Genomic DNA, 26,533 nt, shown 5'->3' on the forward strand with positions numbered 1-26,533 from the left:
CACTGCACTCCAGTCTGGGCGACAGAGTGAGACTCCAACTCAAAAAAAAAAAAGAAGACACAAACCCACCCAGCAGCCACAAAAGTGTGAGAGCAAAAAGTTGATGTCGACAAGAAGTCAGTCATTTAACATTCAGCAAAGCTGAACCCCAAGCCTCCAGCAGAAAAGTGGAGAACCAAGCCAATGAACCCCACAGACCCTCCAAAGGCTCAGAAACGAGTAAGCCCGGGTACGTCTGAATCTGGGGTGAACAGGGCTCAGAAAATAAGTGTGGGGGCTGGCTGGGAAGCAGGCAGACCTCCAGATGCACCCCACGAGGCCAGTCTATGACCCCAATCACCCCATTCTCAGCCTTCTCTGTAGAGGAGGGACAGTCTATGGTGTGTGGGACACGGACCTCCATGGCAGGTGGACACCCCCACACTCTTACCCCACTCGACTTCTGGAACACCAGCAGGCAGACCATGAGCTCCAGGCCGGGGAAAACCCTCCCTGGGAAGCCAGCCAAAGAGGAAGAACCACAGCACAAAGCGATGTCCCCAGGTCACCCTCCCAGGCTGGCCACCGCTGTCTAATCCCTCCTCCCCTCACCAACAGCAGCCAGCCAGGGATTTTCAGACATCTGAGGGCAGAGTCCATCAAGAAAGACAGACACCCAAAGCAACTGGGAGGAAATAAATTATTCAGGAGGAAAAACTACCAAAACTCAGTAGCTGTAATAAGGTAAACTACCGCTTTCATGAAACAAAAACAAGATGTTCTAAGCAGAACATTCAGAGGAGGAAAGAAACACCACACAAGTGCTCAAAAAACGTGGTCACAGAGTAAGCTGGGAAAACTCGGAGAGCAGAGTTAGCAGGCAAGGAACTAAAAACAAATTAAAATTTTTAAAAATGTATGAGGCAGGACAACCACTTACAGCCAGGAGTTTGAGCCCAGCCGGAGCAACAAAGCAAAACCTACTTGGAAGGCTGAGGCGGAAGGATCGCCAGAGCCCAGCAGGTCGAGGCTGCGGTGGCCGGGAGCGGCCACTGCACTCCAGTCTGGGCAACAGAGTGAGACTCCAACTTAAAAAAAAAACAAAAACAAAAACAAAGCAAGACCCCATCTCTAGGAAGAATTTTTTAAATTATCCAGGCATGGAGGCACAAGCCTATAGTTCCAGCCACTCGGGTGACTGAAGGAAGAGATTCACCTGAGCTCAGGAGTTGGAGGCTACAGTGAGTCATCATCATACCACTGCACTCCAGCTGGGGCAACAAAGCAAAACCGTGACAACACACAAAGCATACCTGTTCCACTACCAGGGGGTTGAGGGTCACCTAGAAACCCAAGCTTTGGTTGGGCGTGGGGGCTCAAACCTGTAATCCTAGCACTTTAGGGGGCTGAGGTGAGAGGATCCCCTGAGTTCACGGGTTTGAGACCAGCCTGGGCAACTTGGACCTTGCCTCTATAATAAATTTTTAAAAAAATTAGCCAGGTGTGATAGAGCTCGCCTGTAGTTCCAGCTACTTGGAAGGCTGAGGCGGAAGGATCACTGGAGCCCAGCAGGTCCAGGCTGCGGTGGCCATGAGCATGCCCCTGGCACACCAGCCTGGGTGACACAGTGAGACTCCAACTCAAAAAACCAAAAACAAAACAAAAAACACCCAAGCTTCACCAGCATGCAGCCTACTTAGGCAGTAAACCCTCACCTATACCCACAGATCTATAATAAAGAAATAAATGAGAAAAAAAAAAAAGCAAAACAAGGGTGAGGGATGTGACCAGATTTACACATTCAAATATAATCCAGGTTGCGGAAGAGGGTGGACCCCGCCTGGATGAGGTGGAGGCCACGGACCTGATACGGACAAAAGATTGAGTGCTCAGACTTTGCGACTGTTTTTTCACAAAAAGATTAAAAGAAGAAAGGAATAAGAAGGAAAAGGGAGAGGAGGGAGGGGGAAGAGGACTGGAGGAGAGACAAGTGCTTGGCCAGTCAGCCAAAAAAACAACAAACATGTCCATGAAAGACAAAGTCTCCTCATCAGTTGCTGTGCCTGCTAACAGTGTATTATGATTATACTGTAAAGATCATTATTCAATTAAACATCAGAACATCACTAGATGGCCATGGTGAAGACAGGCTCTAAATAAGTCCAGTTTTACAAACAGGTGAGGTGCTAAACAAAAAAAATCAATGGCTGGCCGGGCAGGGTGACTCATGCCTGTAATTCCAGTGCTTTGGGAGGCTGAGGAGGGAGGATCGCTTGAGCCAGGAGTTTGAGACCAGCCTGGGCAACATAGCAAGACCTCGTCTCTACAAAAAATAAAAAATAAAAAAATGAGCTGAAGCCGGGCTCGGTGGCTCAGCCTGTAATCCCGCGCCTTTGGGAGGTTGAGGTGAGTGAATTGCCTGAGCCCGCAGGTTCGAGACTCGCCTGGGCAGCGAGACCTCATCTCAACAATAAATCAAAAAATCAGCCGGGCCTGGTAGCACGCGCCTGTAACTCCAGCTACTCGGAAGGCTGAGGCGGAAGGATCGCCGGAGCCCAGCAGGTCGAGGCTGCGGTGGCCGGGAGCGGCCACTGCACTCCAGTCTGGGCGACAGAATGAGACTCCAACTCAATAAAAAAAAAAAAAAAATGAGCTGAATGTGGTGGTGCACGCCTGTAGTCCCAGGTACTCAAGAGGTTGAGGCAGGGGAATCACTTGAACCTAGGAGTTGGTCAAGGCGGTGGTGAGCCATGATCGTGCCACTGCCCTCCAGCCCAGGCAATAGAGAAAAATCCCACCTCAAAAAAAAAATCGTAGTAAAAAGGGTCAACGATTCGCCACGACTGCTGAGAAGTGTGAGTGAAGACTCAGGCGTCAGGAAAATCCAGGAAGCCCACGCCCCGCCAGCCAGTACCATCAACTCTTGCAGCTTATGGTATCCTAACACCTTGTTAATTTCACCTTTCCTAGGAAACACCCCATGCTGTGGACACATACCTCCTCAGGGCTGAGAAGCAAGTTAGTGCTGTCTACCACAACCCCATGGAGAACTGCCCAAGGAAGCCAGTCAGGGGGAGCGGTCCCCTACCCATTCCAGAGCCTGGTAAGATTAGCTTGCTTCATGACAGTCCTCTGACCTGCATGGATCACTCTTGGACAGAACCTAAAACTCTTATTTTGCCCAAGCCTGAACCTTCATTTTAAAAGTGGTGAGGCCTTGGCAACCGTGTCCATGGTGTAGTCCATAAGCCCTTCATCTTAGTAGGAGCACCAGGAGGAAGGCTGAGGACTGAGAGATACTCAGGACAGCAAGAAAACTGAACTATCAGGAGAAGCTTCATTTTCTACCCTATTTTTTTTTTTGAGTCGGAATCTCACTCCGTCACCCAGGCTGTAGTGCAGTGGCATGCTCATGGCCACCCCAGCTAGGCTCTGGCGAGACTTCTGCCTCAGCCTTCCAAGTAGCTGAACTACAGGCATGCGCTATCATGTCCAGTGAATTTTTAAAATTTTTTTCGTAGAGACAAACTCTTGCTATGCTGCCCAGGCTGGTCTCGAATTCCTGGGCTCAAGCAGTGCTCCCGCCTCAGTCTCTCAAAGTGCTGGGATGACAGGTCTGAGTCACGGCATCCAACCCATTTTCTACCATTTTTACCAAAAAAGAGTGAAATTAGACTCGTTATATTTTCTTTTGTTTCTGTGGTGGGAGGTGAGTGGGTAAAAATGAGATTTCGCTAATAATACTGATATAGTTTAGATGTTCCTATCCAAACCTCTTGCTGAAATTTGATCTGGGATGTTGGCAGTGGGGCCGGTAGGTGGGAGGTATTTGGGTCACAAGGCGGAGGGATCTCCTCAAAAACAGCTTGTCACCCTCCCCGCGGTAATGAGCGAGTTCTTTCTTCCTCCACTAGTTCAGAGATGTGGTTGCTAAGAAGTGCCAGGCACCCCCTTCCCCTTCCTCTCTCGCCATGTGACACTCCGGTCCCCTTCACTTTCCACCTTGAGTGTAAGCTTACTGAGACCTCACCAGAAGCCCAAGCAGATGCCAGTGACATGCAAAGGTGACATGCAAAACTGTGAGCCAGACGACCCTCGTGTCTTTATAAATCACCCAGCCTCGGATATCCCTTCATAGCAAGGCAAATCGCGCTAAAACAAATCCATTACAGAGAAAAACAGGGAACCTCAAAAGTCTTAATAGGCACTTTGGACTATGGGGCTTTATGAAAATTACAAAAGAAAATTTAAAAAGCAGCCACAGGGAACAGTTAAAACCCGAAATACTGAAAATGAAAACTGGCCAAGATGGGAGCTTTTTAAAGTGGAAAAGGATTTGACACGGAACACTCTTTAAAGGGTTTCATTCTTGAAAAGAGCAGATAAATTGCCAAGAATCAGCACCTTACCTTAAATACTTCCATCGGAAGAGGAAATTTGGCAGCATCGATCAGGGATTTTTCCAGAGCGCATTCCCATTCAGAGGTCATCTTCAAAGGATAGATTTCTGTGTCAACAGCAAACCACAGAAGAGTTTAAGCACTAACATGTTCTGCCCGGGGTTGGTTCTCGCTTGCATTTTTATCTTCCCAGGGCTTCCCGACACCTCAGCACTCCCAGGACCCACAGCGAGAGCTCACACCCTGCCTGCCATAAACAGCCACCTGCTAAAAGGATTTTCTAAAATTAAATAGCCACTTGGGATTCCTGCTGTCAGAAATGAAGAATAAACTTAATAGGGCTCTTCTTGGGGGAACATTTGTATGCGTTTTGTTGGCAGTCTGCAAGTCATTTAATGGTGTTAATCACATTAGCCAAACCTTCAGTCATCTGTGGGCCAAATTTCCACACATCACCCAGGAAGCCATACCCACTGATGAGGAACTTATTATCTGGTGCCTTTCTTAACGACAAACGACTCTGATCTGGCATTTGCAGTTATTACAACATATTTTTCACTAAGTCTCTAAGCTCTCATACGCTAAAAATAGCCCGCGTGAGTCGGAAAATTATTAAAAGGTAAATGAAAATTTACCAACCAAGTTTAATATTTACACTTGAAATGTTGCTTAACACACCACATGTTGGCCATATTTTCCCCCAGGTGGCGGGGTGGGGAGAGAGATTTACGGACGGAGGTTACACAGCCTGAATGCCAAATTAACAGGGGAAAAAATGGTCGAGCACTGTTTTTACCTATTGCTGAAACTGCAGAGGAATTTTATGGCCTGATCGCCACAGATTTAAGACCTTATCAAAATAGGATTTGCGGAAGCACTCACTGAAGGTAGGTATGTTTATGCCTCCACTATATCAACCTGGGCTACTTCAGACAGACACTTAGGATATGAATATGAATTTAAGTACAGTTAGACGGCAACATTAAGCCTTTGGGACTGTATTTTTAATTTCTTGCATGTCTGCTTTTTAGCATGAAGCCATATATTTTGATCCTCATAGCTTCTGAACTCACCTTGAGCTGTAAGCCCCTGTTTTAGCTGTCTGTTCAGTCTTTTCAGGACATAATGACAGTAGGTGTGAGATACTGTGGGAACTAGCCCAGTCATCAAGGCAGTGAGAACTGTCATTGTGAGTTACACAAAGACACACAAAGGGTTACACGCGAAAACATTTCCTTTCCTTGTGAATACTGTCTGTCTCCTGCTTCCAAGGGGATTCTCTCTCTCTCTCTCTCTCTCTCTCTCTCTCTCTCTCTCTCCTCCAATGACATTTCTAAGTTAGAACAAAAATAGAATTCATTCTTCTTAGTAGTGGAGTCTACCATATTTGGAGCACACAGTGGGGCCTCCATGCACACACACTCTGAAGAGACAGAGTCAATGAGGTTCCGCTGACCTTCACGGTGAGAAGAGGTGTGGAGAAAGGTATTCCTTGTCACGGGGTCCCACAAAGAAGGCACAGGGACACGTTCAGAGCCCTGGAAATTGCTCCATGAGATTACTCGAGGAACATTTTGGGGCACACTCATGGGGCAGACCCAGAGGCCCTGCAGCCGATGCTTGGGGAGAGGGAGGCCATGCAGGGGACACCAACACAGGGTCAGAAGTGAAAGACCAAACACGATGCTGGACCTCCCGCTAAGACATGAACAAACTCCCTGCTCCAGCGATTTGCAAGTAGCAAGACAGAAAGTTCAACCTCGGCAAGGAAGGAGAAGGGCTGACTCACGAAAAACCATGGGGACTTCCAGAGTCAACAGCAATGAAAGCGACTGAAGACACAAAGGGCGAGGAAGAGACAGAGCCCGTCTACCTCACTGGCACCCGCAGCTCTCTCGCTCTGTAATCTGGACTAGTTATACCCTTGACCCCGGACAATGGTCTCCAAGTGGGGAAGAGAGGCCCTGAGACAGAAAACAGGGTCAAAAAGTGGTCAAAAAAAATTACTCAGCCGGGCTCGATGGCTCAGCCTGTAATCCCAGCGCTTTGGGAGGCCGAGCCTGAGGGTTCAAGACCCGCCTGGGCAACTTGGCGAAACTTCATCTCTACAATAAATAAAAAAATCAGCCTGGCGTGGTAGTGCGTGCCTGTAGTTCCAGCTACTCGGAAGGCTGAGGTGGAAGGATCACCGGAGCCTGGTAGGTCGAGGCTGCGGTAACCGGGAGCGGCCCACTGCACTCCAGTCTGGGCGACAGAGTGAGACTTCAACTCAAAAAAAAAAAAAATTACTCAAGACCAATGGGAATGGAAATCCAGACACCATCAGGTTTAGGTCCAAGCTATCAGAACTCGGCGGGGTGATGCCAAAGCGCTTCAACCCCACACACCGGCCCAGGAGGACAGACGGGCCAAGTCATCTGTGAGCACTGACCCCTCCATCCACTCCGCGTCATCTCACTTCCTCACCAAGGAACCAAGGCAACAAGACACCCAGGTTCCAGAAGGTCCCTGCCTCTGCCCTACGTTCTGAAGATTTTTTGCCCTCTTTCTGAGGAGACTAAATCCTAACCTGGAATCGAACCCCATGGCAAGGCATGCTTCTTTTTAAAAGATGCAAACCAGCCAGGCTCGGTGGCTCAGTCTGTCATCCCGCGCCTTTGGGAGGCTGAGGTGAGCGGATTGCCTGAGCCCGCGGGTTCGAGACCCACCTGGGCATCGAGACCTCATCTCTACAATCAATCAAAAAATCAGCCGGGCATGGTAGCGCATGCCTGTAATTCCGGCTCCTTGGAAGGCTGAGGCGGAAGGATCGCCCGTAGCCCGGCAGGTCGAGGCTGCGGTGGCCGGAAGCGGCCACTGCACTCCAGTCTGGGCGACAGAGTGAGACTCCAACTAAAAAAAAAAAAAACAAAAAAAAAGATGCAAACCAACTACGCTTCTCTCAGCCAACCTGAGCGCCAGCACAGGCTAACCGGCCCATAGATCCAGGGGCAGAGAAATCCTCCCCGGTGTGTCTCCCAAGGTGGGGGCACTCAGGTTACACTGGCAAGTTTACGGACAATAAAGAGCACCATTAAAAGAACATAAAACATTTTCCTGCAATGGCCGCATTGCAGGGCATTGAATAGTGTGCAGTGTCTGCCTGTGGGGAGGTGGCAATCAATTAGAATGTGTCCTGAGTCACCTGTAACTAGAAGCCCATAAGAAAAAGAGGCAATCTCCCCTTGTGCAGGGGTTTGGGGGGCTGTTTCCTAACAAGTGCTGCAGAAAGCAGGAAAGCATGCAGTAATCATAAAGGAAGGCCTTGAGGGTGACCATTTATTCATGCACCCCTCCTCAACACCTCTGATCCTTCCTGCCTCTCAAGGTCCGTCCCAGGGAGAATAGACCCATTTGCAGCTGTTAAGAAAGTGTTGGACACATTAGAAAGTGTCATGAATGAAATGTTGGTGTCTCTCCAAAATTCTTATGTTGAAGTCCTAACCCCAACAGGATGGGATCTGGTGATGGGGTCTTTGGAAGCTAATTAGCATTAGATGAGGTCTTACGGGTGGGGTTCTCAAGATGGGATTAGTGTCCTTGTAAGACCTCCAGGCTCTCTCTAAATCTACTATCTGAGGACACAATGAGAAGGTGGCAATCTGCCAACCAGGAAGCGAGCCCTCAGCAGATCCCAATCACACTGGCACCTGGATCGTGAACTTCCAGCCTCCAGAACTTTGAGAAAATAAACACCTGTTGTTTAAGCCAGTGTCGTCCGTGGAATTTCATTATGGCCTTCTGAACCGACTAATATAGAAAGCAACAACTCTTTTTTTGGACTAAGGATCAGTTCCAGCAAGAAATATTCAGGTAAGCTTCAGAAACTTCCAGTAATTATCTCAAACAAGAACTTAAAAACCTAAATAAGGTTGAAGAGATTTAGAAAGAAAAAATATTTTTAAAATTCCAGAAATAGAGAAGGAAAAAAATTCAAAAAGTTTCATCCTCTAAGCTTCTGTGAGAACTTCTAGAAGTCCATCTTGCCTTCTAAACATCCAGAAACAGGAAAGCAGGTGACACCTCTTCAATGTCCCTTGAGTTCAATGATCTACTTAAACTCAGAAAACCACTGTATTGAATCCCTAGAAGATGTCAATCACTTGACAGACATCATACCACTTACCCAGCAGTCTGGCAAATGCAAAACTATCCTCGTTTTACAGAGCGAAGTGGCTGTTTCCACTCTTTCTTCTCCTCCCTCCCCAAGCACCAGAAGGCTATTTTATTTTATTTTTTTTTTCTGATTTGGGCCAGAAATCCAAAAGCCTCAAGGACTCTAAGTTTCTCAGAGGCAGAGTGTATAAAATCCAGTACCTTTCCCCAGCGTTTCTGAACACTCGCTTCCCAGCTACTTTTTTTTTTTTGAGTTGGAGTCTCACTCTGTCACCCAGACTGGAGTGCAGTGGCCGCTCCCAGCCACCGCAGCCTCAACCTGGCTGGGCTCCGGCGATCGTTCTGCCTCAGCCTTCCAAGGAGCTGGAACTACAGGCGCGCGCTACCACGCCCGGCTAATTTTTGATTTATTGTAGAGATGAGTTCTCGCCAAGTTGCCCAGGCGGGTCTCTAACCTGCGGGCTCAGGAAGTCCACTCACCTCAGCCTCCCCAGGTGTGGGATTACAGACTGAGCCACCGAGTCCGGCTCCGGCTACTTTCTAAGATCTCTTTCTACTCCCTCTATTTTTATGGAACAGGTGAGAAATACCGTGCCCCTCCGAAAGTAAAAAGAGTAAGTAAAACAAAAGCAGGATTGTTTTTACCAATGGTGGCAGTATTGGGGCGGGGGAGGGGACACAGCAGGGAGGGGCCGGAACACAGGATGAGCTCATAAAGCCTCATCATTTCTGCACTCTCTGCCACCCTCCCAACTAGACTTCTCACCATCAGTCACTGCTGGACACTTTTCACTGGTGTAGTGACACTTGGGGAAACGCAAACATTGACCTAATTATTTTCTACGCAGGCCTTGAAATGTTATTCCCACCTATGTTTCAGTGAAGGAAAGGGTGCTGCCAGGTAATTTGTACAAGTCACCCTGGGACTTGAAATTAATTTATACCAATCCAAAGTATCAGGCTCTGTCCCCATGTGAAAACATGAGTAATCAATAACTCCCTTCCTTTCCAGGGGTGTGTTTCTGCCGACTGACGTAACAGAATCTAGTCTTCATCTTGTAGCTGCTACATCTGAGGAACTCAAAGTCACACTTTCTTTTTTGAGACAGGGTCTCGCTTTGTTGCCCAGGCTAGAGTGTGTAGTGGCACGATCATGGCTCACCATTGCCCCAACCCCCTAGGATCAGGCGATCCTGCTGTCTCAGCCTCCCAAGTAGGTATGTGCCACCGTGCCCAACTAATTTTTGTATTTTCTCTAGAAACAAAGTCTTGCTAGGTTGCCCAGGCTCAGGCAATCTTCCCATCTCAGACTCCCAAAGTGCTGGGATTACAGGCATGAGTCATCACTCCTGGCCCCCAAGTCACTCTTTGAGTGTCTTTTCACCTGTTTTCTTCTTCCTATAATAACCTTTCTAGCTGACAGTAATTTAAATACTGGGGAAATAAGTTACTGGCGATAGATGCCTTTTCTAAAATCTTCAGGGACCCCCCCCCGCCATGAACTTTTCCGTGAAACGGGCAACTCACTTCCAGAAAATTCTAATACATATAAATATAATTTATTCTTATATTACAAGGGCAGCAAATTATTTAAAGAGGGAACAAGGCCACAAGCAAATATTTCTTAAGTTCCTACAGAGACGTGTTCCATTCTTGCTTCTGAGGGCGAGTCCCATAATTTCACAGGAAAGAAACATTACAGAGAAATAAGAAGCCACTAGTAATCCTTTGCTTTGCTATAAATTTGAACACTGGCAAGTATATATTTCTCCTGAAATTTATAAAGCAATTAGGGACCGAGCTGAGATTTATACCCACAACGTTCTGCCACAAAGGCAATTCTTCCTGCTTGGTGATGAATCCCAGGGCCCACCCCAGCTTAGCTCTTTCTCACAACACGACAGGTTCCTGGTTTGTCACCAGAGTTCAAAATTACTCAGGATATAAATGGAGTTCTTGGCTGCTGCTCCACCTTTTGACAACAATAATACTAATACAATGCCATGTTTACACGTCTATGTGCCTGTCAGACTTAATACAATGTAAACACATGGTAGACAGAACCAGGAAGTTTTTAAAAATCAAAGCCCCTGAGTGACAGAGAGATAAATATACCTCCTCACCTTCATGTACTCAAGACTAACGTCAGCCACTAGCACGAGAGAGAAATTTTCTGGTGATGTAAACAAAGCAAAGGGCCAAGTCCTTCTTCTAAATATGCCTGTGAAACTGACCAGAATGGAGATCGGCACTTTCTGAAGGAGATAAGTCTTTATTTTTTTGACATCTCTGATTCCACAAGAATCCAACATTTCTGTTCTGAAGTTTCCCATCAAAGGACTGATAAGATGAGGCAGCAGGGGGATGGGGTGGAAGGGGGTGGCACCTGGGCCTGCCTGCTAAAGCGAGGGACCTCAGACAGATGGCTTAACCCCAGACTCAGTGTTCTCTGCTGTGAAATGAAAGTCACACCAAACACACAGCACGTTTTGGGGACCAAAATAAACAACACACCAGATGTAAAATCACCTGGCACCTTGTAAACATTCAAGAATGGTTATTTTGTAAATACTGAGATTTCTGACTAGTTAGGTATGTCAAAAAGCATAATGCACTATTCTATCCAATTAAGCCTGTGCAAATTTATTAGACAGTGCATTGAAAGCGTGCTAAAATCTATGAGCAGCCAGGAGGAAAGAGCGTGATGATCATCTCAGGGCTGTTTCCTAGTCGGAATGAACTGAGGTTTGGATATTAAGACAGATGGATAGATGGATGCATGAATATGGATGGATGGATCATAAATGGTTGAATAAATGGGAGGGGGGATGGACAGATAGATGGATGGGTAGGTGGGTGGGTGAGTAAATGGATGAATGAGTAAATGGATGGTGAATATGGATGGATGGGTAGATCGAAAGATGGATAGACGGATGAATGGATGGATGGATGGATGGATGGATGGATGGATGGATGGATTTATAAATGGATAGGGGTGGATAGATGGATTAATGGATGAATGGATGGATGGATGGATGGATAAATGGACAGATGTATAAATGGATGGATAAATAGACAGGAGGATGGATGGATGGATGGATGGATGGATGGGTAGGTGGGTGGGTGAGTACATAGATGAATGAGTAAATGGATGGTGAATATGGATGGATGGGTAGATCGAAAGATGGACAGACGGATGAATGGATGGATAGATGGATGGATGCATGGATTTATAAATGGATAGGGGTGGATGGATGGATGGATAGATGGATTAATGGATGAATGGATGGATGGATAAATGGACAGATGTATAAACGGATGGGTAAATAGACAGGAGGATGGATGGATGGATGGATGGATGGATGGATGGATGGGTAGGTGGGTGGGTGAGTACATGAATGAATGAGTAAATGGATGGCGAATATGGATGGATGGGTAGATCGAAAGATGGATGGATGGATGGATGGATGGATGGATGGATGGATGGATGCATATGGGTGGATGGATAGATGGATGAGTGAGGAGGTGGGTGGGTACGTACATGGATAAATGGATGGATGATGGATGGATGAAGATGGATGGATGGATAAATGGGTAGGGGTGGATGGATGAATAGATGGATGTGTAGGTGGGTGGGTAGGTGAGTGAATACATGGATGAATTGGTAAATGAACCGATAAATATGGAAGGATGGATAAATTTATAAATGGATAGGGGGTGGATGGATGGATGGATAGACGGATTAATGAATGATGGATAAATGGATGGGAGATGGATTGGTAGGTGGGTGGGTGAGTACATGGAAGAATGGAAAATGAATGGATGAATATGGATGGATGGATAGATAAATGGATGGATCAATGGGTTGATGATGGATGGATGGATGGATAGATTAATGGGTTGGTGATTGATGGATGGATGGATGGATGGATGGATGTGTCGTAGGTGGGTAAGTACATGGATAAATGGATGGATGGATGGATGGATGGATGCTGAATGAGTAGATGGATAAATGGATAAATAAATGTATAGATGAAAAGATGGATAAGTAGATAAATGAGTAGATGAGTGGACAGGTGGAGAGAAAGGCAGATGCTAGAACAAATGGAGATTTTACAAGACTACTTTACAAGACTGTCAAAATCCCTAAAGAAAAAAAGTAAAGAAAAAGCCCATGTTTCCATCTATTGTGTCTTTCCTTTTGGAACCAGGATTCCAAAGAATCTAGACCAACTTCGCTAAAGCCTCCAACACTGTTTTCTCCTTTGAGGAAACTACCAATTGAGACTTTGGGTTTTATTCTCTGTGGAAAGTACTGTGAAGTTAAACTGTTTAATATACACACATTCAGATGTGAAAGATACCACAGAAGTCATAGAGTTTCCAGAGATCATCCCAGAAGACATCCCGTCTTCTCCAACACCTTTTAGCAGCAAAAGCGTCGGCCCTTACCTGAAGGTGGGTCCATTCTGTATTTATTCTCTTGACACCAACCAACTGGTCGAAGTCTGTAATCCAAGTAAAACAACCACTGGTCATAGGATTCAGTGTCCTCCAATCCCACATAGCGAAGGCGTAATCTTCCTCCAATATTTTCAATCACACTAACTATCCAGTACTGAAAAGGGTTCTGAGAGTCCTGAAGTTCTATTAAGGAATCAACTGTAATGAGGTCTATAGGGCCTTTCCCTCGCAGAGGCTGTTTAAACAGAAGCAAAACTCCTTATTTTAAACTTTATTTTCAGGTTCTCATGGAAACAGATGACAGCAGAAGATAATATTTTTTCACACCATCATCCAAGCGACCGGCAAACAGTCTGGTGTTCCCTCCGCCCCCAGCCCTGCACAGTCAGGCCCCTACCCCGCCCCCTCTCCCTCACACACATCCACACCCCCAATTACGTCTCCAACAACCAAAATCACAAGTCAATAGAAAATAACAGTTTGCGCTAAGTTCTCACCAAACAAATCACCCTTCCCAGACAAAACAGCATTTGTCAGAAATCGGTATGCTTTTAAGAAGAGTTCTACTCAAATTTGCCTGGAGTTAGACAACATGTGGTGGTGAAATGTCTACTATTCCAATAGACAGATATTTCTAATGCAGGGCTATCAATGTATCCCATGACTCTCCAACAGATATTCACAGTCATCTTATTCTGGCCACTATGCTAATGACCAAAATGCTCTCATTTTTCGATTAAGTGAGGAAAGCATGAGTGTGTGTGTAGATGACATGTCTAACACACATTAACAATCAGGTAAATTAGACTATTATGTAAAGTTATTTCTACACTTAACCTGATAATTGGTTTCCAGAATATATAATTACTGTCCCTTCTAAAGAACCTTCTTAGCATATGTTAGCATATGAAAAGGGTGTTTGTTCAGCCAGCCTTGTCGGCAAATATGTTTAAGAAAATTGACATAGAAAGAAACTTTGTCCCTTTGGAAGGGTAAACCTGATCATTTTGATTTATTAACAAACAATTAAAATAGTCACTATGAAAATATATAACAAATACATCAGGAAAAATCTTTGCAAAACAAAACCTGTTAACTATTAAACAGTGACACTCTAAAGTATTAACATCACTTATGAGAAGAGAAAAGGTTATGGTTAAGGGAATGTAATACCATGAAAATCCACACCTTATTCCTTGTTGTTAATAAAGTTTTTCACATTTTAGGGGTACACTTGAAAAAAACAGACTTGGAGGCTGGACGCAGTGGCTTACGCTTATAATCCCAGTACTTTGGGAGGCCAAGGTGGGCAGACTGCTTAGGCCCAGAAGTTCAAGACCTCATTTCCACAAAAAATACAAAAATTAGCTGGACATGGTAGCATGCATGCACCTATAGTCCCAGTCTCCAGCAACTCCAGAGGCTAAAGCAAAAGAATCGCCTGAACCCAGGAGGTTGAGATTGCAGTGAGCTGTGATCATGCCACTACATTCCAGCCTCAGTTACAAAGTGAGACCTTGACTTAAAAAAACAAAAACAAAACAGATTGGCAATTCAATGACTATTTATGACACAGTGCCTTTATCTTCTTGTTCTACTACATAGAATAAATATTAAAATGTTTCATCTTAAAATTATTTTCCAGTGAACCATCAAAAATTCAGATAAAACTATTTTTTCCTCAGTCCCTTAAAGATGCATTAACTACATTTAATATGGTCTGACATTTCTCCTCTTTTTTTTCTTTTTTTGAGTTGGAGTCTCACTCTGTCACCCAGGCTAGAGTATAGCAGTATGCTCACCACCACCCCATCGTTAACTTGCTGGGCTCTGGCGACCCTTCCGCCTCAGCCTTCCAAGTAGCTGGAACTATAGGTGTGTGCTACCATGCCTGGCTAATTTTTTGATTTTATTGTAGAGACGATGTCTTGTCAAGTTGCCCAGGCCGGTCTCAAACCCGCGGGCTCAGGCAATCCACTTGCCTCAGCCTCCCAAAGTGCTGGGATGACAGGCCGAGCCACCCAGCCTGGCCACTTCTCTTGTTTTTAACAAGGGAAGCTAATTCAATTTTTAGTCAACATATGTATGTTCAAACCTTGGGGTTATGTATCTGAAATAAGAGCATTTCACGAAACCATTGATCAATAACTCCAAGGGACTACACGTCAGCGCACACATATGCTCACACAGCAAATTTTCCATGCATTAATAGTACCATAGGGGAAGATGCATCAGTGCCATTTCAATCAGTCACCTAAGGCATTTGGGACGAAACAGAAGGTCGGGCTATTTGGACAGCGACATCTGCGCGTAGGCGTGTATCTATCAGCAGAAGGATATATGTCTGAGCACGCGTAACTGGGAGGCTTCAGAGCTACGTTAGATGTACAAGAACAATACATACACCTTCCAGGAGGTTGGCAGGAGCTGTCCTCGAGCCAGTCAAGTCACGTATGAGAAATTCGGTCCAGTCTGTGTACTTCTCTTTGATGGCTTGCAAGACAAAGGAGAAGAAAAACAAAAACAAAAACAAAAACAAAACTTCAACACAGCAGCCAAGTAACAAATACACTTAAAGTCGCAGCAATTTTCTTTTTTTGTGTTTTGTTTTTTGGTTTTTTTGTGTGTGTGTTTTTTTTTTTTTTTGAGTCAGAATCTCACTCTGTCGCCCGGACTGGAGTGCAGTGGCCGCTCCCGGCCACTGCAGCCTCGACCCGCTAGGCTCCGGCGATCCTTCCGCCTCAGCCTTCCGAGTAGCCGGAATTACAGGCATGCGCTACCACGCCCGACTGATTTTTTGATTTATTGTAGAGATGAGGTCTCGCTGCCTAGGCGGGTCTCGAACCCGCGGGCTCAGGCAATCCACTCACCTCAGCCTCCCAAAGGCGCGGGATGACAGGCTGAGCCACCGAGCCCGGCTAGCAATTTTCTTTATGTAGGTTTTATTTCAGTATGTCTCTCAATTTTGGGCACCATGCTTAACACTGCAGTGGAGATGACAATCTGTCATCGGGGAGTGACCTCACACCTACCATAGAGGCCCCGAGAAGATTAAGGAATCGTGGTCCTGAAGTCACGTGCCCTAGTTAAAAACTTTTGACAAACAACAAAAAAGACACGACAAAGTATAGGACTCAGGAGGCCCAAGAAGAAAGAGAGCAGCGAGGCGAGAGGAATCAGAGAAACGTTTTCCAGGTGGGAACATAAAACGAAGCCTTGAATTAGAGAAGAGGTTTACACAGGCCCCAAAGAAGCAGGGATTTGCAGACAGAGAGACCAGCACATGCTAATGACCAGGGGGGAACTGAAGGAGACACGAACAGATGCAGAAACGGGACGGTCAACACAATCACCCTCTGTGGCCACAGGTTCCACATCTCGGGTTCAATCAATTGTGGAAAGAAAATATTTGGAAAAGGGGCAACCCCCTAAGGTCCCCTCCCACTCTGGGAGCTTCTCTGTCTTCTTAATAAATCCTGCTTTCAAAAAAAAAAAAAGAAAGAAAGAAAATATACTGCATCTGTACTGAACACATACAGACTTTTTTCTTTGTCATTATTCCCTAAACAATATAACAACTTCTTACACAGTATTTGCGTTATATTGAAGACCATAAGTAATCTGGAGATGATTTAAAGCATCCAGGAGGATGTGCAAAGATTACATGCAAACACTACATCATTTCGTATCAAGGACTTGAGCATCTGTGGATTTTGGTACCCTCAGGGGCCTGGAACCAGTGCCCCATAGATACAGAGGGGCAGTAACTGAACTGTAACTGACCAGACTAATGCACATACTGAGCACACAGCACTGGGAAGTAATGTTGAGTAAAAGGAATAAACTATGGACAGTTCAGAAAGTCAACGCAGACATTTAATACACCGGATATCTCTGCATAAACTGAATCTGGCAATATCATCAAGGTCTGGCTAGAAACAAGAGTCTAACAGCGGGGAAACTGGGGCTGCTGCCATTATCCAAGCATAAAAGTGGTAGGACCCCAAATAGGAGTGACAGCATTGTGAACAAAGGAAGAACATATCTGAGGCATCTTTTGGAAAAGAAATACCAGACCCTGGAGGCCAACATTCTATGAGCACTTAGAACCCAAGACCCAAGAAAAATGAACCGTCCTGGTGTACCTCCCAAGTTACAGATTTTCAAAGGTTCCCATAAGTTACACTCACGTCCCTCAGGGGCCTAAGCCTTCCCAGGGCACCAAGGAATTTGCAAAGCCAGCAAAGGTGAGAGCAAGACACTTGTCCATATTCCCACCAATGCACACTGTGATTCTGACCTTCACAGCACAGGGCAAACGACAGGCCTGGGATCCACCCAGTTCGTAGCTTAGTCTGTTAACAGCCTGAGACTGTAGCAGTCTGTTGCATCGTTTAGGTTCTTCAAAGGCCTGATGCAACCCTCTCTAGCTCAAACCTAAAGGAACACAGTTATTACAAAAGGGACATGGAAGCCAGGCATGGCGGCTCATGCCTGTAATCCCAGCACTTTGGGTAGTGAAAGCAAGAGGACTGTCTGAGCCAACAGGTGCAAGACCAGCCTGGTCAACTCGGGGAGACATCGTCTCTACTATAAATCAAAAAGTTAGCCGGGCATGGTGACCGGCACCTGTAGTTCCAGCGACTTGGAAGGCTAAGGTGGAAGGATCGTCTGAGCACAGCAGGTTGAGGCTGAGGTGGCCGCGAGTGTGCCACTGCACCCCAGCCTGGACAACAGAGTGAAACTCCAACCCCCTCACCCAAAAAAAAGGCGTTGGCCATAAGAGTACGGGGCAGATATGGGCCACCATGAAGCTTCTGCCATCATTGGATGGATGACTTTTACTAATTTACTCAATTTTCCTTCAACTCCCATAGACTCTCCTCATCAATAAAAGGGTGTAAATAAAAGTCTCGGTATTTAGCATACAGGGAGTCTCCAAGGACCAAGGAAGAAACATACAAACAAACTTAATCATCCTTGGCCCACACTGAACAATTAATAAACACTAACCGTTCTTTTATTATAAATATGTAATAAATTATTACATATTTTTTTGTAACCTACAGGTTATTGATCATTCACTCTCACAACTTCCAGATCAAAACCTCCAACAAGTTTGGGCAGAACGGCCAAGAGAATGGAGGCCAGTGGCAACACCTGCTGCTTTAACCACAAAGTCTGTCTAAATCAACCTCCACCCATACCCACACACAATCACAAGACCATGAGAAACACCAACATGATAAGCCAGGACAGAAAGTCAAGCCTGACCTTGTATGTCAATATCCTCTCCCTACCCTGCTGGTGTGAGATGGTTTTTCTCAAAGAAAATACCACCTTCCCTATTTTATGTGTACATATTCACATGGAAATGCAAACAACTGGGGCAAAAACTGTGCTCTGGTGTTGACTTCCATCGTTACAAATTAGCCCTTCTGCATGACTAAGGTTCATGACCAAGACCCAAAGCAAAGACATAACCGATAGATTAACTAAAGTCTGCATTCACCTGACACTTTTACTTAGCCTTCCATTTAGTTTATCTGTCTTGATCCTCCCAACAAGGCTATGAAGAAGCTGTTCTTAACTAGATCTTGACCAAGTTCACAAGAACAACCAAGGGCAGAGCCAGTCTCAAATCCCCAATCTTACATGGAGTCTTTCCACAAGAGTCTCTGATTCTCCAAAGCTTCTGCAAGCAGGCAATTCTGTAATTTAAATTGAAGGTATGGTGGCAATAATAGGAAAATGACTAAGCAAATCTCAAGATTAGGACAAAATATACAACTATACCCAACAAATACACACTTCCTGTCTCATTATAAAAGGACAATTATCATAATCAAGTAATAAATGGTCCTGTTGCTTAACAGAATTGTGTCTAAATCCACTATGAGAAGAAATTTCGAGTTTCCACTTTAATGTTGCTTCCAGCACACATATGATCCAAGTTAACATTTAAGATCTATTTTGTGTGTGTGTGTGTGTGTGTGTGTGTGTGTGTGTGTGTGTGTGTGTGTGTGTGTGTGAGAGAGAGAGAGTTGGAGTCTCACTCCGTCACCCAGGCTGGAGGGCAGTGGCACGCTCACAGCCAACCCAGCGTCGACTTGCTGGGCTCCAGTAATCCTTCTGCCTCAGCCTTCCAAGTAGCCGGAACCAGAGGCGCGCGCTATCACACCCGGCTAAATTTTTTATTTTACTGTAGAGATGAGGTCTCGCCAAGGTGCCTGGGCTGGCCTCTAACCCATGGGCTCAGGCAATCCACTCACCTCAGCCTCCCAAGGTTAAATTTTTTAGTATGCAAGCACCCTGGGAAGCCTCTGCACAATGCTGAAATTGACACTGTCAAGTCACAGCTGAGTGTTAGAGAAGGCTCTGGACTGTGTGCATCTTCCTCTGAAATTTACATCTTCGGAGCACTAAGTTCCAGGGGTCCTGTAACTTTCCTGAGGGTGTTTCAGCACAAGACTCTGCAGCAATCTTTTATGGGCAAAAGAGTATTTAAATAAATTGCCCAGAAAATGTATCTCTAAAGCTATAAAGGCGTACAGACCATTTTAGGTTAAAAACCAGACAGGACCATTCTCAGGACTTTTGCTCATTTTAAAAGAAGACCTGCTATCATTTCGTTCTTAACTCTCTAAATTTTCAAATGTATAATAAGCCTATAATAAATGCTGCCAAAAAATAAAACCTAAGTATAACAAACTTACAATTCTCAGTCAATGGAGGTATTTTAACCAATAATCAATTGGGTTACATTCTGGTACAATCAAAGCCGCTTTGCAACTGACTTAGAATTGGCGGCAACAGAAATTGACCGGCATTGCTCCACGCGTGTACTCTTGCGTGTCTAACAAGAAGTTTTAAAACTATATATTTTCATTCTGCAGAACATGTCTCTCTTCAAGACCGAAAAAGAGCGGGCAGTTAGCACAAGAACAATCTCTCTCAGATGTTAACCAAATCTTTCCCTGGGATCACTGGTTTTTTCCTTCAAATTGAAAGACTGGCCCTCACATTAGATCTCAGAACACCCACAGCCTGCCCTGTGTCTAACTAAAGCATCAAAGGTGAACGCTGCATCAGGAACAGAAAGATTCAAGGGGGAAAAAGAAGTCTGCAATTTCAGGTGGGAAAACATTTATCCACAACTTGAGAATTATGGTCCCAAGGTTCTGATTTAGAGAGACAAACTCCGGGAAAACCAAAAGCTGCGTAAAATCCGGATCTTCCCACAACCTTCTCATGAACATGCTTGCAAGGTTCTATTCAGTTGTGATATCATATAAACATGCAATTACGCACTTTTAAAAATCCAGGTTGCATTCCACTAATGCCTCACTCTGAGAAGGAGCTCACCTCACACTGAAGGAAGGGAGGAATTAAGGCCTTAAGATTCAAAAAAAGGAAACACACACAGGCTTTTAGTGTGGACGTTTAGAGATGGCCACAAATCCCACACAAGCTACAAGAGTCCCAAATAAAAGGCAGAAGATGACCATCATTTATCGAGAACTTGAAAACACACCACGGATGTCGGAAGTGAAAGCCCATCAGGAGAGTCCAAGATGTGTCACCTCTCAAGAATGTGACCTGTGAAGACCGGTCTGTGGCTACAAATCCCTCATCAAGACCCACACTGGAGTCAGGAGGACAGATGTCCACTCACACTCCTGAGCGCCCGCCCACGTCACAGTCAAGAAGACAGGTCTGTGAGAAGATCAGTCACGTGGTAACATCCCATTCAGTTGAGAGATAGGAAGAATTATTACAGTAAAGAGAAAAGCTGTTTTCACTCAAAGCTGCTTCAGGCCACAGAAAAGGAGTGTGGGTTCCAGCCCCATACCTTGGAGTCTAAACAAACACAGGATTTTCTGTTGTTGTTCTTTCTGGACAGTGTTCTCAATTCACATTCAACCAACCCTTCTTTGAGTTCACTTTAGGGGTCCCTGTTTTGTTGGCAGTGGTCTTTCTTGGTGGTTCCTTCCTTGTAGACCTTATTTCTTAACAAGATGTTGTTGTGAGACCCTCCCAGGGCGGCAACAGAGACTTTTTTCTCCGCTCCCGTTCCGTGCTCTCTGAGTCCTGGGGTTCTTCTATTGTTTCTTCATCTCCATCCTTCTCTCCTCCCCCAGAGGGTTTCCTGGAGGGTCTGGTGATCCCTGGTCAAGCATCGACTTAAATTTGAGACACCAAAAACTCTGGAGGCGGGCTGGGGCAGAGCCTCACACCCATAATCCCAGCCCTCTGGGAGGCCTAGGCAAGGGGGCTTGCTTGAGCCCAGAAGTTTGAGGCCAGCTTAAGCAACACTGCAAAAGCTCATCTCCACAAAAAATAAAAATAAATAAATCAGCCAGGAGTGGTGGCCCACGCCAGTAATCCCAGCTACTTGGGAGGCTGAGGCGGGAGGACTGCCCTAACCCAAAGAGGCCGTGATCATGCCACTGCATTCCAGCCTGGGAGACACAGTGAGACTCCAACTCAAAACGAAAATTAAAAATGCCGCTGGAGGAGAGACTTGCATCCCGGGGAGAGGTTTCCGACTCATGGAGTGGACGTTAGGGCAATTCCTCTTCCATGAAGCTACCTTCCAAACTAGCATCAAGTAGTTCTCCCAGACAATTCTGTCCACTTCTTCAGAGACAACCCCCAGGGATAAATGTCTGGTTTCTATTCCCTGATTTGGACCAGCCGGGGGTGGGTCAGAGTCTGTGAAGTGTTCCGATCACAGGCGTCCCATTAAACCCCGTGACACTCAGTCCACGTGGGAGTCCCACCCATCCACCCGCCGGGCATTCAACATCTCCCAGGTCAACCCCTCAGCTGCCACCCCCTCCAGGAGGCTACAAACAGCAGGCCGCAGCAGCCCTCACAACGATTTAGTGGTCACCAAGCCTTCCCCAGGGCCAGGCGGCCAGAAACATCGTGAAATCTCTCTCCTACGCGGCCGCCTTTCAATTCTCTGTGTTGTTGATCTGTGTGTTTCTTATTCCTTTACTGTCATTTTAATGGGGTGTTTGGAGGAGAAGGAGATAAGTGCAAGTGCTTAATCCACCGAAACTCTTCCCGGCTCACAAGAGAGCCGGGCCTTTACAGCAAGATGTCAGGCCTTTGACTTATCAGGGAAAGATTTCTTAACACTGACTTCGCTACAGAAAAGAAGAGGCACCAGCAGGTCCTGAATTATAAATGGAAGCACTTACTCTACTATTAAGAAGAAAAGACTCCAGGATTCTTCCCCGTGGAGATTTGTAAAGGAGAACCGGACGTTAATTTTTCATATGGGGTTCAAATTAAATTGTTCCTACAAACAAAAGGATAGATCACAAATTGATCCAACAGGCTTGATGAGGCCCTGGCTCTGGGCAGCAGAGCGAGAGACGGCCTGTTGGGGTTCGTTCATACAGATCAAAGTCTTCCTGCTTTTAATAATAAACGTAACCCAGATGGAGATGTGCAACTTGTGAAGAAGGCCAGAAAAATTACACACTTGCACGCACACACTCTTTGGCACTGGTCCTATAAGAGGCGGATCCAAAACACCCTAGAATCATCGTTCCAGAGGGCAGATCCCTCGTAGCACAGGCTCAATCGCTAGGTTAGTGTTCTAGGAAGTCATCAGCATCCATAGACCCGTGAGCGTTGTTGTGAGGGGTTGCGTTCGGCTTCAGGGACATTTTTTGTGGCCAACAGGTGGCTGATTCTTCCATCATGACAACACACCTGCCCACGCCGCACTGAGTGTTCAGCAGATTTCGACCCAAGAGAGCATGACCCCATGCCCCAACCTCGCTGTTTACCCAATCTCACCCCAGGAACTTTTTTTGTTTGTTTGTTTCCAGGATGAAAAGAAGTCCTCCAAGGGAAGCGTTTTGCCAATGTGGAAGAGGTGAAACAAGAAATGGCAGTTCTAGAAGGCATCAAAATGCACGAGATCAAAAACTGTCTGGAGCCATGGGAAAAGTGTCTTGATAGGTGTGTCAGAACAAACAAAGAGTACTTTAAAGATGACTGAGGTTTAAACATGGAAGAATAAATACACGATTTTTAAATAAATAAATTCCAGACTTTTGAGTCCCCCTTGTATTTTTTAAATTTGCACTACACATCTCTTGCCGTTCCCGGAGTCTAAATTCCTTCCACATCCAAACCAAACTTGTCTTCTCTATGTGATGCACAGGAGCACAGAAAAACAGGAAAAAGAACATCCTCAGAAAGCCACCCAGCTCAGAGTCCAAAGCTCACACACATCACCACACCAGTCTGCTTGGGCAGCTGCTCTGAGACTTTACATTCCATCAGTTCGGTGATTCCTACCATTCACCCGAGTCACAGGTGACTGAAATGAGTCCATTCGAATGACTTTCCCTGCTCTAATAAGGCACACACATCAGCACATACCTACTTGCAGCAGTGCTGTTGGGGTACTCTGGGGAATTATGGGATCGTTTTTTGTTTGCTTTTTGACAACTTCTGGGAATGGCATGCAGTGCCATCTAAGGAATTGGTGGCAGCGGTGCCCCCACTGGGGACACCCAGAAGTGAGGGGACACTTCCACACCAGTACTTGGCATGCCCGTGCTTTTCATTTTGGACACACTAACAGCTATTTGTTGGGCTTTCATGGATGGTTATAAGGGCTTTCTTCCTCGCTCTTCTGAGTGAGAGGGAGAGCCAGTGCCAGGCTTGAGTGACGTGAAGAAGTGGCTTATTGTGAAAGGATAGCTTCTGACCACAACATGATTAAATGGCTATTCCCAGGCAGATCCTGTAGTCACTCAGTCACGAGGCTGGCGAGCATGGGAGGAGAGGCGATGAGAAGTAGCTGGAATCGCTATTTTAAGTCCACCTGGGCCAGATGTCGTGGCTCACTTGAAGTCCCAGCACTTTGGGAGGCTGAGATGAGAGGATCACTTGAGTCCAGGAGTTCTAGACCGGCCAGGGCAACAGAGCAAGACCCCATCTCCACAAAAATTTTTTTGAAAATTAGGCAAGTGTGGTGATGCGTGCTGGTAGTCCCAGTTTTTCGGAGGCAGAGACGAGAGAATCACTTGAGCCAAGGAGGTCGAGGCTGCAGCGAACTGTGGTAGGACCACTGTACTCCAGCCTGGGCAACAGATCAAGACCTTGTCTCGAAACAAATATATTTCTTCTTATAGAAACAGAGAGAAGAAAGACAGTTCCCTAAAACTGGGGGCAGGGCAGGGAGGTGTCAATCGAGGGGGACAAAATTCCATTAGATGAAGGAGTAATTTTTTTTTTGAGTTGAAGTCTCACTCCTTCACCCAGGCTGGAGTGCAGCGGAATACTCATGGCCACCCCAGCAACAATCTGCTGGGCTCCAGTGATCCTTCCGCCTCAGCTTTCCAAGTAGCCGGAACTACAGGTGCGCGCTACCGTGCCCTGCTAATTTTTATTTATTGTAGATATGAGGTCTTGCCTGGTTTCCCTGGCTGGTCTCGAAACTGCGGGCTCAGGCAATTCACTCGCCTTGGCCGAGGAGTAAGTTTTAGGAATCAATTGCACCCCATGCGCACCACAGTTAATAATAGCACACATAACACATAGTGTATTTCAAAGTTGCAAAAAAGAGTCGATTTTTAACCTTCTCTCCACAAAATAATGACAAGTTGGTGAGGAGGTGACTGAATCTTTCTGCAATGCACGCAGAGATCAAAACGCCCTGTGCCCCGTAAGCAAACACAATTATTATGTCTATTTTATTTTAATGCATATATTTGATTTTAAAGATGTGGGGTACAACTCAGGATTAGGTATATGTGGTCATCACACAGGTAAAGTTTAGGCCTCCCTTGGGGTCCCCACTTGGCCCGGTTTCAGGTTGTGCCCTTACTGACATTGTGTGCCCCCACCCACTACTACCTACCCTGGCAATGTCCCGCGACTGTCAATCTCTGTCTTATAGTACTATGATAAATGTTCAGGGTCTACTTATGAGTGATCATTATATCAACCTTAAAAATAACTTTTTTACAAACATGAAGATGTAGCCAGTTGCGAGGGAAGTGAAACATAAAATGTCACTGAGGCTTCAGGCCCAAGCAGTTGAGGAACGAATCTGCCCTTGGTGGGCCAGACTCAGAAGATGCACAGACCAAGGAAGAGCTCCATATTTGCTCATGTTAAGATGAATATGAGGCCGGGCATGGGGGCTCATGCCTGGAATTCCAGCACTTTGGGAGGCCGAGGTGGGAGGATCGCCTGAACCTAAGTGTTCGAGACCAGCCTGGGCAACTTGATAAGACCTCGTCTTTAAAATAAATTAAAAAATTAGTCGGGTATGATGTGGCGCACACCTGTAGTTCCAGCTACTTGGGAGGCTGAGGCAGAAGGATCTCCTGAGTCCAGTAGGTCAAGACTGTGGTGGCCGTGATCACACCACTGCATTCCAGCCTGGGCGACAGAGACTCCAACTCAAAAGGGAAAAAAAATGACTACAAGAAACTTCATCACAGCTAATCTGATTATAATAAAGATGCCCCAAAACACAGCAGTGCCAATACTGTCGAAATCTCTCTCTCTCTCAAGAGTCTGCAGGCAGGTGACCCAGTGTCGCAGACAGTTCTGCTCCCCATGGTGTGTTAGGACACCAGAGGGTCCTCGGTCTTATTGTCCTGCCCTAAGTGAGGATGTGGGAGCAGCTGGCTAAGCCCACATCCCAGGCTGTGGAAAGACCCTAAGTAAAGGGTGGACAATTTCCATCTGTTAGTTACTCAAAGATCACAGGCATCACTTCCACCAGCATTCTACTCACTTAAGGACACAGCCACACCCAGTTGGGCATGGTCACATCTCATGGGACAACGGGAGACATGTCCCAAAACGACTTTCTCTCTCTCTCTGAGAGCTAGCTAGGACAGGGCCTGGCAGGAGGTATTGTACTCATGCTCATTCAGAGTCCTCATGGGATGGGGGGCTTCTTCCCCGACTGGGGTGGGGGGTGTTGCAATTACTGTTTATCCCCAATTATCAAGGTTGTTTTCTAGGCTTTCCTCAAGAGAAGGGAAACCCACAGGTGGAAGGAACCCTCCACCCAAATACATGCCCACCCACCCAGCGGGGTCTCCATGGGATAAGAGTGTGGGATGTGAAATAAACTCTTGGTCTGTGTAATCTCCCCTTCCTCTGGTGAAACCTCTTCTTAAACCTGTAACATACAATGTTGTAGAATGTATCCCTCACCCTAACGTGGGACAGCAAGACCTGGGGAAGCCCACCTTGCGTTATACAAACTTCTAGACCCCAGCTGGACTGCCATGAGCCCGGTGAGGACTATTTCCAAGTGATGAAGCTACTTCGGGAAGAAGGAAATGCCCAACTATGTTCAGCGCTGCTGATAGTACAAGTAAGTTAGCGCCCGAAACTTGACGGCTAACTTGTTTAAAACACGGTTTCTCTGAAATGAATTTCCAGGTGCAGAACTGCTAAGGATTTACTAGATATTGACAAACCGCTCTCCAGCGTCATCCTTACCACGTAAATTCTCATCACCAATGTGTATAAAAGTC

General features: G+C 46.0%; 1 protein-coding gene across 1 annotated transcript in view; it reads right to left on the minus strand.

The window, feature by feature from the left end:
• Positions 1–26,533, minus strand: part of SFMBT2 (Scm-like with four mbt domains 2) — a 160,743-nt gene that overhangs the window by 120,648 nt on the left and 13,562 nt on the right. Inside the window, exons 2-4 of the mRNA XM_021706035.1 lie at positions 15,403–15,491; positions 12,987–13,233; positions 4,389–4,486 (exon numbers count right to left, since the gene is read on the minus strand). Coding sequence (XP_021561710.1) covers positions 4,389–4,486; positions 12,987–13,233; positions 15,403–15,491 — 434 coding nt within the window. The remainder of the gene's footprint in view (positions 1–4,388; positions 4,487–12,986; positions 13,234–15,402; positions 15,492–26,533) is intronic.

The sequence above is a fragment of the Carlito syrichta genome, unplaced genomic scaffold (genome assembly GCF_000164805.1).
Source record: "Carlito syrichta isolate Samal-C Ts95f unplaced genomic scaffold, Tarsius_syrichta-2.0.1 Scaffold315069, whole genome shotgun sequence".
Classification (NCBI taxonomy): Eukaryota; Metazoa; Chordata; class Mammalia; order Primates; family Tarsiidae; genus Carlito; species Carlito syrichta.